Here is an 18,404-nt window from a genome sequence, read left to right on the forward strand (position 1 = left end):
TATGGTAAACTCGGGTGGATTTCTTTTCAGTAATTTTAATACCGTAAAAACAGTGGTTACACATTTCTGTGCCATTAAAAACAAGTGTTTTTCCGGTGTTTATGGAACATTTTGCTATTATTGCTTGCTTTGTGCACTGAAAGTACATGGTATATAGACGGAGTACATATTGTGTAAATGAGGTCCAAATACATTTTTACAAATCAAACTTATTGTACTACACGATACAATACTTCTTGAGTCCTTCATCATGCGCAGTTGCTCTTTCCTTCCCATACAAAGGTTTATCTGTGGAAAGGTCCTTTCAACATTGTCACTTTCAGATGGGCAATGCCAAAACAGCAAGTACACAATTTGCTAATTCTGGCCACCTACATAGCTTTCCATGCGAATACTGGCACACCTGAAGATTGTGATTCTCTGGGACAGATTCTGCAACATATGCATTGAACTGGGCGCAGATGCCCTCAGAGCAATTGAAGAGATAAAACATATGGCATGTACTTTTTAATGTCTGGAGAAAATTCCCCTTTATGAAAGATCCAGAACTTGTGCAGAGGGCCACTGTGTGACTTCCGATGCCATGATTGGTGAAGAGACATTTCTATGCATCATTGCACGCCATTTCTCATGCATTGCAAAATAAAACTTCCTAAATTGCTCCTCAACATTTTTATGCTTACCAAGTGACAAGCATTCTAACATGAAACATGTTGCAGTGCCAAAGTCACTAAAGGTGTAATCCAGCTACTCTCAAGGAATTGTTTCACATCTACACCAATTACGTTGAACTCTTGGTAGACAAGCGTGTTTTCAGACTATTTTTAGTTTGTATTATCTCCACCACAGCGGTCATTTTTTTCTGTAAAAATTTAAAAATGCAGTACAGTGTACTTTTTTTTATCACTATTGATATGCAACGGAAGATCCTCAAATTTTTTGTCTTTGGTATCACTAAGCAAAAATTCTGTAAACAGTCGCCACACAGATAAAATTGCATTCCCAGTCTCTAGGTCTGAGAACCACTTGCTAAATGACAGAGTTGGGATGAATCTTTTTGATGCCACACAAAGCACAACAAAAATTTGCATTTAAATTCCTGCACGTAACAAAACATTGCACCAGAATGGACTACAAAATCAATAGCATCCTTCATTAACTCTGAAGATCGTAAATATATTTTCAGTGTAGCGTATAGCAAATGGCAAGGATCTCGCCCAGGGAAGCACTTCAGCTCCGGTATCAATTTTGACAGGTCATCACCCAACTATTTCATATACATAGCTAAATCACTGCAAATACAAACAATATCATTCCAATCTTTGTTGAATTTGGTAAGAATAGAATTCCAAGTGAAATTGTGTTACATGTTTTCCAAAAGCCTGGTGCCATGTTTTCACCACTATCCCAGGTGCTTGGTGACTTCACTCTTTTCACATATACCCATCACTGCACATTGCATTGAATGTTTAAAGCCTGGGGGATTTGGCAGTTCACTTACTATCAATAATGACTCGCTAAAAAAGGGGGCTGATGTATCCAAGGGTTTCACTCATTCTCGGTCTGTGGGTAAATGTGATGGTACATATTTGGAATATTCTAATGAAACCAGCCATTTTACCGGTCAGTGAAAGAATCAAAACGTAGCCGAACTATCAAATATGTTTTTGATATTTCCCGATTCTCTACAGTTTATAAAATTATCTGACACGACCTAAAACATGCTTCTAAACCTTGCAACTAGACCAAAGACCACAATACTGAAAAAAGCAAATGTGACCTCCCTAAAAAGAAAATCTCAAGCAGAATAATGGTAGCCCAGCCTGTCTTGTTTGTGGTACTGTAGGTGTTTTTTCAGTGTTTAGAATATTTGGATTGTGAAGGCTATTCCCTTGTAGGTGGTCTTGTTCAGTTATTATAGGTATAAACATCTCTCTCTCGATATAGATTTTATAATCGCAAATCACTACTTATTAAAACAAGTCACCATTATCAAAGCCTAGGTTATGCTCCAAAGCTATGGTCATAAGCATACTTTTCCGCAGTTAAAGTGGTCATTATGTTTGACTTAAAATACAGTTGTTGTAAGGTCTTACCTTAATGCATGCACCTTACCGTCAATTTTCGTATTAGTTTTAAGCGAAAATCAATTAATATGTAGCAGCTGCTTTGTTAGTCTAATTTTATCAATTTACCTTTTGCTTTATTGCTTCAATTACATTCCGTACAATAATTGCAGCTGAAGGAAGGATGCAGATTGCAACTCAAAAACCTGCATGATGCATTGTGGGCTAAAGTGGAACTATGTACAAACCGAAACTCATAACATGACAAAGTGGACTTAACAGGAGAACTGTGCAGCACTTCCACAGATCCAACGTATTATATGTTACTGAGAGCTTAAGTGGGAGAATCACAGTATCGTTTGTGTATTGAAAAGCTCGACATCATGGATATAATTCTCTGTAACCAATTCCTTTTTGCAGAAGATCAAGTTCTACTTGGAAATCAGGAAAATAGTCATAGATATATGTTCCACCGATGAAGCAGAGAAAAAAAAACCCTTGGTTACATATACACACAGTACTCAAGAAAAGGTTAACGCCTCCTTAGAATGGTGCATGCCTGCCAATTTTGGGCAAAGCTCCAATTGATCGCTAGTCTTTTTGGGTAATCTGCTCTTAATGTTGCTCAACGTTAAAAAAAAAAAAAAAAAAAAAAAAAAAAAGGAGCCAATATGTTCACGCGAACTGAGAATTAACTTATGACAAATGTTCACATGGAACTCATTTTGAAAACAAATTCATATTATCACAGGTATATTCTGTGTTACTTTATTGAAGAGAGAATGATAATGAGACAGACCATGTCTACCTAGAGTTGGTTTATACATAGGTGAAGTAGCCAGAACAAATTCTCTTAAATTGATTCAGCTGAATCAAGATTTATATTTTGTTGTGATACAAAAGGAAGATTAACGTTAATATTTTAAACATATACTTTCTACTTTTTGTTGCAACGCTTTAGATTTTGTAAGAGATTTTTTTGAGAAGAGGAAAAGAGTAATAAAAGAATCCGAAGTAACAATCTAGATGTGCCACAAAGTGACTTTCAAAAAAATACGGTTATTGGTATTTAAAAGGGATGTCCAATTGTTCCGTTTTCGATGCAGGGAAAGATCAACCAGATTGTTCTGGTGCTATCCTTTTGGTGTTTTCAACGACGTTTCAACCCCACTTGCAACGTGAGGGTCTCATTATGACAGGGATAGCCTGGGTACCACGGGTTAGTTGTGCTCTTCTTAGTCTGCATATGTCAGATGAATTGATATGTCGGTAGGAATCCAATTGCTTTAAAATAATTATTGTTATTTTCATCATGATACAATGGAGTCATTCAGGTAAAGTCTTCCTCCCAATGGATAAGCAATGTCTTCAATTATACCAACGACGCACTGTTACAATTTCTGTGCTGCAGAATCAATTTGCATTCCGCTCGGGCTCTCCTCGGGGGAGTGAAAATGTTGCTGAGGTTTCAGGAAAATATTTTGAAATGAGACTGGACATCCCTTCTAAATACCAATATCCAAGTTTATTTAAAGTCACTTTGTCACACATATATAAGTTATGGTTATGTCACTTGTGGTTTTTCACTCTTTACCTCTTCTCAAGAAGATCACCCACAAAACAAAGTATTGCAACAAGAAGTACTAAGTATTTCTTTAAAATATGAAAATGAATCTTCCTTTTGTATCACAACAAAATTAAAATAAATAATTAGTTCTGTCTACCTTAGCTATGTATAAACCAACTCTAGGCAGACTTGTTCTATCCCATTATCATTCTCTGTTGATTAAATAAACACTTAATATGGTTCAGTCATCTAAAAGGAAGCCACATCACCACTATATGAAAACTGCTCCAAACATCACCTAACAATTTTGCAGTCATAAGTAGGAGTCGCATATGTAAATCATTAGATTAAGGAAACACAGCAGTAACACAATGAAGTTACTTTGTTATAATTTTAATCTATGATTTTTATCCGTACTGGATCACAGCACTATAAAAAAAAAGTGCTAAAGCTTACTTAAACAGAAACCGTTGAAGGAAGATCTTATCAAGCTTCCTTAAAGTTAAGTTCTTCCCTAAAACTGCTCATCTGTGTAATTATCATATACACATACTGACAAGTAGTAAAAACCTGTGGTAGTGATAATCCGCAAGAGTCAAAGACATCCCCTTGATAATTACCAGCAAGCTACTCCATATAAATTTGGGGGGGATACAACGAAAAAAACATGGGTGCTTTAAAGAAAGTAGGGATGAAGCAGAGTTCAGCAGGCGCAATCATACGTTTATGACAAGAAAAGGGTTAGTCTATGAAGAAAATATAACCTACTTAATGTTAATGCCTCAAAATAAGAAGTGCGCTCGTAGACTGTCGACCCTCCACTAAAAACTGATTTGGCTATGCAGACAGAAAGAAATTCTAAGTTGATTAACTCTCTGGGAGAGGGAGAAGCATAGAAGGCACTGCAGAGCTAGACAAGAAAAAGACCATGAAAAATGCAGCACAAGCCAAGGTTTTTTGTGGCACTCTTGTGAGTCAAATGACTGATGTACCTGGCATCTCAGACTGAATTTAAGTTTATACCGTGCTGGTCTCTAAACATAGTTTGGAGAAATTAGAGTAATGTTTTGGTGAATACCACAGATATGGAGCCGGAGGTTGAGGTCTATTGAACTTGACTGAGTCGGTAGAAAACTGTGCTGGATACTTTCTGGCAGCATGGAACAGCACCCTCACATTGATAACCTGTTTAAGCATGAGGGAATGAATTGCACATGTAGTGAGCCAGGGGGAGTGAAAAGAATCTCTTGACAAAAGGTCAGAATTTTTTTACGTACAAGGCAAATGCCAAGCATGAAGAAGAAATATGTAGGAAGTAAAATGGAAGTGTCTAGTATGGTAATGGTGGGGTATTACATGTGAGAATAAGCCAGGTAAAGGTGAGATGCTATAGAGTGCTGCTGCACCTTACCTTTAATTGGGAGAGATGCAATAAACTGACAGAAACCGAGGGAACCTGGGGTATGACCATGTTCAGGTAAGCATGTTTGAAACAAGTCTCCAGTGTAAAGTTTTACTCTTGAACAACATGGTACAAGCAAACTATAATTACAAAGTGGACAGTCCTTTTCAAGACAAATTAAATAGTTTCAAATGTTGCAGACATTATGACCTACGATAAGGTGCTCAAGAGTACTTCCAAAATTGTAGTTAAAAATTAAAAAAAATGTGTAGGCTAAAATAAAAGTCAGATCACAGCCTCCCCTTTAATAGGTGTAGCACAGGACCTCATATTAATTAATGAGAAACCTGAATTTGTGTGGAGACATGGAAGCTGGAATAAATTTCCAGAACGACAAAAAAGGAGAACATACCATGTTATTTTAAAAGAGATAAATCAGTTCTAAGTGTTACTGATTTAACAACTATCAGCAGTAAAAAAAATACCTGTGAAGGAGAAGTAGATGCAGAATCCTTAATAGAAGTTTGAGGTGGTGAGTCCGACTGACCAGTGCTGGAGGCGTTCTGGGACGGATTTTGTTTCCTGGCAAGGAATTATAAAACAGGGAAAGAGAAACAAGAGTCTTTTATAAAATCTCTTTGCTAAAAATGAAGAGATTCATTAAAAAAAAAATCCACAAACCTTACCCTATAATATCTTTCCCCTTACCAGTCACATGTCTTATGACCTACCTGGAAAGAACTCGATCCAGCAACTGCTTATCTTCTTCCAAATAGCCAGGCCAATCTTTTTGAATTTCTTTAAACACAAAATCCTTTAGCGTGTAAGAGTTGTCCTTTGGGTTGAGATTTGCTACCTAGAAATAAGAGGCCGGATTTATGGTCAGAAGCAATGCCAGAAGAGCCATCAATGGTTTAATAGATGCAATTTCAAGAGTAGCACGAAACAGAACTATGCACTTTATACAGTCCAGGAGTTTTTCAGTCATAAAACAGCTCTATGTCAAGTGCTGTGAAGTAAAGTATTTAAAGCAATCAAAGTATATCAAACACACAAATTCAACAATTAAAAATGTTACATCTGTTGAAATAAAAAAAACCGTTTAAAAAAAGACTTTTTAAAAATCAAACTCATGTAGTTTTTCAATTTCAGAACTTTCCAAGTAAAGTGCATACTACTGTTAGTGCTTTTAGTGTTAGATAATCTACGTACTCAGTACTTGTGCTGTATGCCAATAATCAGAAGTCCAAAGCGATCATTAGGCTCCTATTTAATGCTTACAAATCATTAATAATGCATCTCTCTAAATCTAATATTCCATGCCATGCCCCAAGTACCGAGAGACAGCCGACACTATTTGTTTGGTCGGCTCATATCTTAGAATCCTTGGTGCCTCCCAGTAAAGTTTCACAACAAAATTCTTGCAAAGAGCTATGATCAATTTCTTACAAGACAATATGTACTTTGGGCAAATGAAAAAAATGTGCCTCTCTTTTCATAGGACTTGGGCAATGGGGACAACATTTTGTAGATTGCCCTATTTTAACCCACTTTACTGTAAACATTACCAGGAGGGTACTGCATCTAAATTGCGAAAACAGACGTTTAGCTGAAAGAGGAGATGTCCTGTCCATATAGGGTTCAAATCTAGGGATACATTTATATAGTCTCAAATTGACCGAGGCGCTCCCTTTTGGGTGTTCATTTCATATCTGGATTAACCTTGCCTCTCAATTTCTTTAATTTCAAAAGGATTCCTTTTGTCATTTTAGTAGGCGAATCCCAAAGTTCCCTTATCTTAATCTTTCCACAAAGATGTGTTACATACTTCAACCACGGAGTGCGAGCTTCTTTATCACATGAAATCAATTCCACTAATGATCCTCTATAGATGGACAGTCTTGAGGTGACCAGAGCCCTACCCAAAATATCCATGGCTTTAAAGCGACTACCTGGTGTAATCTATTAAGTAGCAAATCTAATCTCCGTGGTAATAGAGAGGTGCTCTTTGGTAAATTACACAAAGCCTTTTTTTCTATTGTTAAAGCAGTTGCATCCATGTACCACCATATCTCAGCCTCGTAAGAGGCTTCTGGCAAGGCCATAGCCCTATAAAGCTTGTGAGCAGGAGACAGATCTTCCAAACATGGTTTTAACTTTCTCCCAAATGCCAAAGCTCTTTGGTTAAGAAAGGTTTTACTTTTGTCCAGTTGGGAGCCCCAGGACAAAGTGTCAGTCAGCCTGACACCCAGATAGTCTGTTTTTTACCTGCTCTATCTGGGAGCCCTCAATCATCATCATCCGGTCTCTAAAAGATTGAGGTGGTTTTATTGCCATATACTTCGATTTACATAGGTTTAGCTCTAATCCTCTCGATGCAGAAAAGGTTGTAATGAATCCAATAAAGACTGGAAACCCAAAAGAGTTCAAGTTACAAGGAGGGAGTCCTCTCTAAACATAAGGAGCGGGACAGGGATTCCTGTGGGTTTAGGTGCATAGTCCTTACACTTAGATAACCAATCCATTGCCCATTAATATAAAGGCTAAACAATGTTGGCGCGAACAGGCATCCCAGTCTGATCCCACCATTTCATTGGGATCTCATCTGTGAGGTCCGCCCCCTACACATTCAACCTCACTATTGCACAGGATTCTTCTTGTAAGATTATCAATATCCAAAGGAAGTCACTAGGGATTTTGAAGGCTTCTAAAACTCTCCACAGGTTCTCTCTCTCAGAACAAGGTCAAAAGCAACTCACAAGTAAAAAATGCTGTGTAGAGATGATCACGTATCAGGGTGATCTATTTTTAACAGAGCACTTCAACACAAATGTAAATGTGTTTGCATTTATATAGCGCCTTCTACCCAGAGGTCTCGTAGCGCTGTATTCATACCGCTGTGGAACCCTTCCTAGCTTTCCTATGAGTTGTGCACTCCTGGGCACCCCCAAGGTGAAGCCAGTCATCCAAGCGCTGCTGGGGCCGTTGTGGAGATTAAGCAATCTATTGCCCAGAGTCACAGAGTGGGACCCATGATTAGACTAGGCACCGAGGCGAGAATTATCAGGTCCGGGGAGATTGAGCCCAAGAGCCACCGAGGCGGGAATTGAACCCTGGTCCCTGGCGAGACCTCTGCATCAGGGTCTGCCGCTCTAACCATTGAGCCACACTTCTCCACAAAGGACGTGGTCAAGGGTACGGATCTGCTCCAGAAGCCCGCCTGTGTATTCACAAGGATGTTTTTATCATTTATCCAAATTTGCAGTCTAGCTAAGACCTGCCTACAAAATATTAGACTACTGTCTATTAATCCAATAGGCCAACAGTTATTTGGTACGTCCCTGTTCCCCTTTTTATATATCAGGACTACGGTTATCTTTTTTGCAAGTAGAGGGGATAGCCTCGTCCCTTATGAAGGCATTACTCAAGGTGTTTAGATAGGGCCCCCAAAATTCTAGTTGTGAAAGATGCAAGTCCGGGAATGCCGCCATCCCAGAAGCTTTCTTTCTTCAATAGGTAAGGGATTTTGGTGTTTCATCCATTGTAAAGAGCGCTGGTTCTTCACTGCCATTTGCTCCTGCCACACAGTTTGGGAAAGAAAGTTCTGCTGTGGAGCGCCTGTCTTGTTCCATATGACGATCTACTGGCAAATCCCATTGATTGTAAAGATTACTAAAATGTTCCATACACCTTTACGGTGGTAAAACAGCCTCAAGATGGTTATCAATGGCATGCGAGCCCACCAACACTAGTTTCCAGAAGGCCTTAGTATCTTTATTCTTAAGCATCTGTAAATAGAGCCCACTGGTCTGATTTCCATCTAGCTTTTGCCGCTATCAAAGTTGTTTTATAGCGCTTCAATGCCAAACCAATTTTGTGCCGGTTGCCACTTTTTAAGGCTTCCACTGGGCCATTTTTATATTGATGGCACTTTAGAAAACCAGCTTGGCAAAGGTTTATGTAAATGATCACGCTGCTCTTCTTTCAAAATAGGGCTCACTTGGTCCATTAGTTGACAATGGAGAGGGACAAAATTGATCAGTCCCTGCAAGGGAGTCTATCAGCGTAAAATTGTTTGCAAATAATTTATAAACTTGAGGCTATACCCCAATATTATTCCCAATCACTAACCCTTTTATGTTTATTATTTGTTCATGTCACAATTAGTGCTTTATTCAGAGAAGCCCCAGGGTTTACAGCAGAAATTAGTTCAATTTAAACTTAGCACTCCAGGCTTTAAGATCACGGTCTGCTAAAGGGACAACCTCCATATCCATTAAGAGGACACAGACATATGTCAAGTAGAACATAATCTATGCTCATCAAACCTCTATTGAAGTTAGGTTGGGGGAAAATAAGATCAACAAACTATTTGCCGTGTCATGAGCAGAAACACTATGGCTGCTGTAGCACGTGGATTTTTTATGGCTCACTTTTCTGCTCTTGATTGGATGGCTTTCCGACCTATTCATTTTGTCCTGCCCAGGAACTTTTCGGTCTTAATGTTCTGATTCGATGAGTTGGACCCTCCACAGCAGCATAGTACTTGCTTGATTTTTTTGAGGGGTGAAGGGGGGGCAGTTAGAGCTCGGTCAGTATTTGTGGTTTGTCAGCAGGTTTTCTGTGAGAGCTAAAGGTGAGACTTATCGACTTTGCAAATGCTTGCTTCTCTTTGGGGGTGATGCACCCATGCTCACAATTGAATAAAATGAAAGCTCTTTTCATTGTGTAATCTAAATGCCTCTTTTTAATGGAAAAGAAACTATTGCACAAGTTACTACTTGTGTAACGATATATCTATAAGAGACATTAGTTCGTGATAGATTCCTTACCTTAGATTATCCCCAGGCGTCAGACTGGATATGGAAAGTTTTGCTTAGCAGTCCCCCTGCACGTCAGTAGGTCGCGTCCTTCGGCTCCGTGTCCGTCACTGGCATCGTAAGAGCAGAGATGACGTAACGGAGAGTACTTGGGTCCCACCCATGCGCGCTGACGTCAGTTCTGTAGACTACTTTCCGCGCCAGGAACGCAGAGCCATGCAATTCACTGACCATTTGTGCATAAAACTAGGGCCCTGAAAGGGATGACCTTACCCCTAGTAATCAGTTCACAGAACGGGGAGGATGAGTGGGGTGGTAAGGAACCTATCACTAACTAATGTCTTACAGATCTATAGTTACACAAGTAGTAACTTGTGCATCTGAAAGAGACAAGTTAGTGATAAATTCCTAGATACCCCAGCAATACCAACCCCGGTGGAGGGTCTGCGAACAAAGTCACACCAGGAAGTCACGGAGAACAGAAAGGCCAAAGAAGCAGTCTGTCCGGACTTGACTGTCAAGACAGTACTGCTTGGTAAACGTGTGAAGCGAGGCCCACGTAGCTGCCTGACAAATGTCCTGCAAGTGAACGCAGCGTCCCAAGGCAGTAGTGGCTGCTGTAGTCCTGGTGGAATGGGCACGCAGCCCCACAGGAGGCTCCTTCTTAGCCAGTGAGTAACAGAACGACCCACCGAAAGATGGTCCGCTTGTGCACGCCCCAAACTTTTTGGCGCTCACGTAGCTAACAAAGAGCTGGTCATTCACCCGGGACAGCTGTGTTCACTTCAGATAGAACGAGAGCGCACATTTTGGGTCCAGATGGTGGACCCTCTACCTCTTTTGAAGGATGCGGAGGCGGAAAGAAGGCGGGCAAAGTGACGGTCTGCCAGATGTGGAAGGGCGCGACAACCTTTGGCAGGAAAGAAAGGGTCCTGAGAACCACCTTGTCCGGATGAACAGAAAGGAAAGGAGTTCGGGAGGAAAGAGCCTGGAGCTCACTCACTCTTGTGGCAGAGGAAAGCAGTCTTTAAGGTGAGAAGACAAAGGACAATTGTAATGCAGCTCAAAGGGAGTGCACATCAAGTAAGTCGACACAAGATTCAAGTTCCACCGGGGCATTATAAACTGAACCGGAGCGAACGTGTGTAACGCCTTTCAGGAAACGGTTAACAATCGGGGACTTAAAAAGGCTGATCAGGAAGCCATAGAAAAGCGGAGACAGCAGAGAGATAACCTTTCATAGTGCTCAGAGCAGAGCCCTGCTGGGCCAAGGAAAGAAGGAACAGAAGGACTTCTGAAAGAGGGGCAGAAAGGGGATCCACAGCCTTCACTGTGCACCATGCCACAAATTTGTTTCACCTACAGGCGTCAACCGTTTTTTTGGAGGAACGCCTGGCTGCCAAAATAACATCACAAACTTCGGGAGGAAGATACAAAGCGGTCAATTGTCACGCACTGAGGTGGAGGCTGGACTGGTTCAGGTGGAGGACCGTTCCCTGCTGCGGCGACAGAAGATCCTCCCGAAGACGAAGTCGGATTGGGGGAATCGATCACCATGATGAGTAGCTCGGGATACCATCATCTTCGTGCCCAATCCGGAGCCACAAGAATGACTTGGGCGGGGGCGGAGCCAGGCCGGCTGCCAAGATGGTCGCCCGGGCTCCCGGCTCCGTCGACCTTCCTCCCCCGCCGCCTGAACTACTCTGCTTTCCTGCTCGGCTCCGGTACTGCAGCTTGTCGGAAGGTGTGGGGCGCAGCTGCGTCCAACTCCGTGGGATTTCTGAGCCCCGTAGCCAGAGAAACGGACCCCCGTGGGCAGTGGCCTACATGCGATTTGCAGCCGGGACCCCGAGTAATGCCGCGGCCGTTCTGGAACGCAACAACAACGGCCACAAGGACCCGGAAGTTGCCGGTCGGCCGCCGCGGAAGGTCAGTTCACCTTCGTGACTGTGTTCCCAGCGCTCATTTTCAGTAGCCCAGAAGATGAGGACCACCTCATCACTCTCCCTCCCTCCGATTGCACCTGGATGGCGGTGTAGACCCGAATTTAGCCATTTGCCTCCCCACTGGAACTTTGATTGATCAGCGCGACGGCATTATATCCGCGCTCTAGCTGACTGGATCCGGTTGCGACACGAAGTGCTTGCTACGCTTTCCTCGATTGAAGGGGCTTGTGTGATACCGTCAGCAGAGCAGAGGGGATGGCGCTCACACGCCGGTGCAGAGTGGAGGTATTGTTTGCACTGTAACTTTGTATAGCGATGAGGGCTGGCGGCTCTGGTGTTTGACTGAGCGGCGCTCGTCCTGTGGTGGTGGTGCTTCTGTGGGACTGACCCGGCTGCGGCGGTGGAGGTGTGCACTGGAGTCTGCGGGGGGAGATCGAATACCCCCGACATGTTATTTGCCACAGGACTGCTTTTCAGTGCTTCTACAATGGAGTGTGGGCCCAGAGCCACACGTTTTTGGGAGACTTTGTTTATGTGGCCCCCGACATGTTTGACCGTGTAGACATTACTGTGGAGAGCTGAGGCAGCTTTATCGATGGCTTAGAGGCGACTGATAACGTGTGGGAATTTCCAGCTCGTCTCCAGTGGACTGCTACCTTGTCGCCCAGCCTCATGGACACATGGTTTCCCTTTGTACTTCATCAGTGGTGACTTTGTCTCTCGCCCAGTGTTGCGCTATGGGAGCCAGACACTGAGAATACTATTCTTCTTGCGTAATGTCCTGTTCCTCCGACAATGAACGACTACACGACGGCGGATGGCTTTCAAGTGTGCACTACTCTGTGGTACTGCAAGACTTCCGACTTTTCCTCGAACTGGCTGATTCCCACCTTGATTGTCTGTGTTTACGTGACTCATTAGTGACTTGGTCTCTCTGGTGGTAACGCGGGGGGTTTCCTGTCTGGCCGGATAACTTGGGGAGCTGAGTGGGGACTGCTGTTCTGTTTAAGATGGTGTCCTGATGCCCTGTTCTTCTTTCGGTGTTATTGAAATGCCAAGTGGCGGTGGGGGGGGGGGGGGGGGGGGGGGGGGAGGGGGGGGCCGGGGACCTGCACTGGGGACCCCCCAAGGTCTTTCTCCTATCGTGGGGTGCTAGTTAGTCTTATTCCTTTAACCCTTTTCTTTATTCTTGTGTGGAATAATGTCCCTTCTCTCTTACTTGTCTCTCTTCTATATTTCGGGTTTAGACATGGGCGACAGGCACGCTGCTCGGGGGGTAGGCCGTAGCCGTACGCAGGGGTGCAGGGTGGGGGGAGGGGGGGGATGGGATTTTTGTTCTTTCAGTTTCTATGGCCAGTTTTCTCTTTGTGATTCTTGGCTTTCTGTATCTTATTCGTTTGTTTTTCTTTCCCTGGATACTGATTAGGGGTAACTCACCGTGCATTTTTCGGGTTCAATATCAGGGGTGGATGTCTTATTACTGCACTGCGGTACAGCGGGTAGTCACTGTTTAGGTGGGGAACTTGTTCTGTTTTTCGTATATCCTGAATATTTACATTTGTGCCTCTCCCCCGCCTACGGTGGCCCTGACTGTGAATATCCTGTTTTTATGTGACACCCTTGAATTGAGATGGCTTAATTGTGCGGCATCAGATCCTGCTCTTCTTAATCTAAAAAAGAAACCTTCTATCCTGTTGTTGCTTTGGTGACATGCTCTTCTGAGTTGCATCGTAGATCCTGGAGGGCGTATTTTCGTACTGCTTATGCTTTGCATTGCTCGCTTTGCCCAACTGTGCCCTGATGGCCGACCATGGTGGTCAATTGGCTTGTGTATGTAACTGATTCAAGCAACAATAAAGGTTTACCAAAAATAAAAAATAAATTAAAAAAAAGAATGACTTGGGCCCGGTTGCACCGAATCTTCTTCAGCACTCCGGGCAGAAGTGGTATAGGCGGAAAGGCGTACAACAGACAACTCTACTCACGCCGAAAAGCGTTGCCGAGAGGGTCACCTTGGAAATTCCAACACGCAGAACTGATGACATTTCGCGTTCCCTTCAGTGGCGAATACATCTAACCAAGGCTCTCCCCACTGCTGAAAGAGACCTTTACCCATGTCAGAGTTCAGACGCCATTCGTGATCCATCAAGCACCAGCAGCTTAGTTCATCCACTCTGGCTTTCAGAGAACCTGCCAGGTGTTGAACCACCATGGTAATGCCTTGACATTTCAGCCATGTCCAGAGGTGCAGAGCCTCCCGACATAGGGTTCACAACCCCACCCCGCCCTGTTTGTTGCAATAACACATGGCGTGGTGTTGTCCGTGAACACCTGCACCACACTTCCGCCGGACAGAGGGAAGGAATGCCTTCAGTGCAAGTCGCATCGCCGCATCTCCAAAAGGTTGATATGGAGCCGGGACTCCGCTGGAGACCAGAGGCCTCGGATCTCCGCCTCTACCAAGTGGCCGCCCCATCCCAGGAGGGACGCATCCGTCACCACAGTGTGCTCCGGTTGGGGAAGGGAGAAGGATCTACCACTGACCCAATCGCGATTCGTTAGCCACCACTGCAACCGTTGAGCAGTGCCCTCCGAGATCTGGACAGGATTGGACAGGTTGCCCATATGCTGTGCCCAATAGAACTTCGGGTCCCACTGCAGAGCCTGCATATGCCATCTGGCATGATGCTAGAGGCCAAGAGGCCCAGGAGCCCTGAGGGTCATCCAGACAAACCCGGGATAGAGACCGAAAGATTGGAATCATCGCCTGAATATCTCGGACTCGCTGCTCGGGAGGATAGACCAGAATCAGCGCCGAATCCAGAACCGCTCCGATGAAGAGCTTCTGAGAGGGACTCCGGTTCAACTTCGGCACATTTATGGAAAACCCCAGCAGATGCAAGAGGTGGTCCGTAGTCTGAAGGTGGGTGACGACTGTTTGGGGCGAGCCCACCTTCAACAACCAGTCGTCGAGGTAGGGGGAAGACTGACACCTCAGACCTGCGCAGATGAGCTGCGACCACCGCCATCACTTTCGTGAACACCAGAGGGGCGCTGGTAAGGCCGAAGGGGAGCTCAGCAAACTAAAAATGCTCCTGGCCCACAATGAAGTCCAGGTAACGACGGTGGGCAGGCAGGGCGGGGATGTAAAAATAAGTGCCCTGCAAGTCCAACGCTATCATCCAGTCTTCAGGGTCTAGGGCAGCCAGGACCTGGCCAGACTCAACATTTTGAACTTCTTCCTAAGGAAGCAAGGTCCAAAATGGGGCTCAGAACCCCCTTGTCCTTCTTGGGGACCAGAAAGTAGTGGGAAAACCAATCACTTCCTACTTCCTCCTCAGGAACGCACTGGATGGCCCTCTTGGCCAAGAGGGCCGTGACTTCCTGTTGGAGAAGAACCAAATAATTCCCCAACATGCGGTGGCACCAGGGTGCATTGGCTGGAGGGGAAGACAAAGGGAAGGGAGTAACCCTTCCCGATTCTCTGCAGCACCCACCTGTCTGATGTAATTTTGCACCAGTGGTGGAGGTGGTGGCGGATCCTGCCACCCACAGAGTTGGGTGCTCCCTGAAGCTCGGATTAGGAAGGTTTGGAGGCGGAAACAGCGGGTGTAATAATCATCAATTTCAAACACAAATATTAAATTCACTCATGCCACTCACTCACGCAACTGCGAGGCTCCCTTTCCAAAACGTCAGTGTAATTTCTTAGCCACTGGACCACCCCAATATGGCGGCTATACAGCCCAAAGTCTACCTGGGCCCTCCGTAAGCCTCTATCACGTGCTCCGTGTCACATGACCACGCATCTTAAGACCAAGATGGCCCCCTCCCAACCTCAGGCTCCACATCAAGCGCGGAGGCGTCAGCGGACCGGCACTGCGGTCCGGCTTGAATCTAGACATCGTTCTAACAATTGGTTAGTCCTTAGCCCATAGGATTGCCGGGTACCCGCCCAGCCAGCCGTAAAATTAACCCACGCTACCCTTTCTCCTTAGCGGATTGTTTTGAACACGACTGTCACAACCCAGAAAACCGACAGTCTATAATCCTATTGAGCCAAGGGTATGTCCCGCTACCTTACTAAGACCACTTGCCCACCCACGGCCTCCGCAGTTTCCCTAACCAATCCCTCCCTTTATAGCACCAGCGTTACCACACGCCCTGCGTCTCCAGGAACCGAGCCACACGAGCTCTTCCAGCCCCTTCAGAATGCACAGCGATCCCGCACGCCCTGTGCTCCTATCCTCTGAAGAGGTAAGCGCTTGCCTGAATTCGCTTATTCACTGCCTGACTAGCGGTACCCATAACTGGTGCCCGACCTGAAATGCTAACGATAGTGCAATGTCTAATTGATTCAAACTAACTGCTATGGCCCACCTCAAATGCCAGCCCCCGCTGCACGGTACACTCCGTTGTTCACTGTCAGGCTGGAATGTTATATACCATTGCCATACTCAGCACATGGTCATGATTGCTCCCTACTCACAACCACGGAGGACCTAGCTAGTCACCATCAGGGCTAAATTACTTAAACCTCCTACGCCGATAAATGCACCCAGCACCAATGTTTTTAATCCAATTAGCACGCCATCTGGCAGCACCTTTATCACTGCGATTCCGAATTTTGTGAATACAGTACAAAAACGCAGCTCAGCTGACCTCTCCCAATATTCTGAAACCAACTTAAATTGTGTTATTTTTCTGTTATTTTTCCCTGTTTTCCTCCCCAACAGGCGTACATATTGTTTAAACCAGGCAATTAATTTGTTATGTCCTGAAGATGATCCCCCTTGTAACTAGAGCATGGGATCGAAACGTCGACTCCTAGTAGACATACGTTTAACCATTGTACATTGTATGTGCTACTCTGGGAAACACTGATAACATTGATTTCAAACAGTGCCCAGATCACTCACTTCCTTTGCCTGAAGTACCTTTCCTTTCTACTACCTTTCTTTCTATTTACGCTTACTTTTTCAGTACGGTACAGGACTGTGCCTCACTGCAATAAAATGTTTATTGCCAAATGTATCTAAACTCTTAACACTTGATCTGATTAATAAATTCCATGTCCGGCTGGACAAGGAAAGAATTTATAGCAAACTATTGTGGTCTATATAGTATAAATGTGTGATTTTGCTTAGCTTAGGACCTTTGTTTTCCTTAAAAAAAAGCAGACTCCGTCTGGGGCACCTCTGCAAGTAGGTTGGTTTTGAGGGCCACTGTAGGGAGATTGAGAGCCTCCGCAGCCCGGCGGAGCACCCTGGTGTGGGAAGCACCCTGGTGTGGGAAGCACCCTGGTGTGGGAAGCACCCTGGTGTGGGAAGCACCCTCCTCCTTGGTAGGCGGAGGAGAGACAGAAGAGGCAGAGTTCGCCCGTGTCCTCCATGTCGCCCACCCAATCTTGCTCAGAATCACATTGCCGGGCAAGAGGGGCCTAAGATCCGCCCCAGTCGTTGCCCGCCTCTGGTGCAGAGGGAGCCAGTCGCTGCGGCAAAGCCAGAGCTGGGATGAACAGCGTCTGGAACAGCGCCGAGTACGGCGCCGGCCGGGCCACATCCGCTTCCCAATGGGGATCCAAGGCTGGAACAAAATGGTCCGGGAACCGGGGCAGGGGTGGGATAAAACGGCACCCTTTGCGGCGCAGGGGGTGGAGCGGAGGGCAGCACCGGGGCTGGAGCCGGCAGCACTCCACCTCGTGGCACCAGGGCCGTAGTCAGCGGCGTAGGATTCTGTGGCGCCGGAGCCGCCGGGCCAGCAGGATCTGGACACGGGACCGCGGGCCCCGAAGACACGCCGGCAGAAGCCAGTGGCCTAAAAAGGCAGTCCATGGCAGCAAGAAACTCTTGCATCTGTTCAGGAGTCGCCAACGGACCCGGATATGGCGGGTAGGCCCCGGGACTCACAGGCTCCAGAGGAGTTGCAGGGGCAAAATCCCTGTCCCTTCTCCCTTCTCGTCCGCCTCCGAGGAGCGACGGGGGGACGTCGGAGAGTGAACCCGCTTCTTCGACTTCTTTTTATGCCGTCGGTTACGGCAATCCGAAGGCGAAGACTTGGCGCCTGAGGAACGACTGCTCCGGTCCCGCGGGAGGTCGCAGGAATAGCCCCTGAACCCAGAGCGGCAGTGTGATGAATGCCAAACTTCCAGCAATTTCCGACATCGCTCGCGAAAGGCCTTCGGGGCCATGGCCCGACAGGTCTAGGAGTCATTATCTGTCTCCAGGCAGTAGAGGCACACATTGTGGGGGTCCGCCACCAACATATTACAGCGGCACGCCACCAAGACTTAAAGCCGGGCATCCCTACATGCACCAGGAGAAAAAACGGTAGACAAAAGTCTCAAAAGAGTAGTCAAAAAGTGACTAAGGTACGTGCTCAATCCGGATCTGCGCTTGCTGGCGCGAAAAAAGAAAGAACTGACGTCAGCGAGCATGGTTGGCGCCTAAGTACTCTCTGTGACGTCATCTTGGCGCTTACGACGTCAGACTGACGCGGAGCCGCAGGACACCACCTACTGACGAGCAGGGGTACTGCTAAGCAAAATTTTCCAGATCCAGGCAGACGCCTGGGGATGTTCTAAGGTAAGGAATCTATCACTAA

The 18,404-nt window shown here is 45.4% G+C and overlaps 1 protein-coding gene across 2 annotated transcripts in view; it reads right to left on the bottom strand.

Moving 5' to 3' along the window:
• ELL2 (elongation factor for RNA polymerase II 2) overlaps positions 1-18,404 on the bottom strand; it is a 293,745-nt gene that overhangs the window by 84,598 nt on the left and 190,743 nt on the right. For both annotated transcript variants that reach the window (XM_086960927.1, XM_086960928.1), the window contains 2 exons: positions 5,767-5,891; positions 5,521-5,617 (listed from right to left, as the gene is read on the bottom strand). In XM_086960927.1, the coding sequence (XP_086817053.1) occupies positions 5,521-5,617; positions 5,767-5,891 (222 nt within the window). The remainder of the gene's footprint in view (positions 1-5,520; positions 5,618-5,766; positions 5,892-18,404) is intronic.

Source organism: Lissotriton vulgaris, chromosome 3_1 (genome assembly GCF_964263255.1).
Source record: "Lissotriton vulgaris chromosome 3_1, aLisVul1.2, whole genome shotgun sequence".
Taxonomy (NCBI): Eukaryota; Metazoa; Chordata; class Amphibia; order Caudata; family Salamandridae; genus Lissotriton; species Lissotriton vulgaris.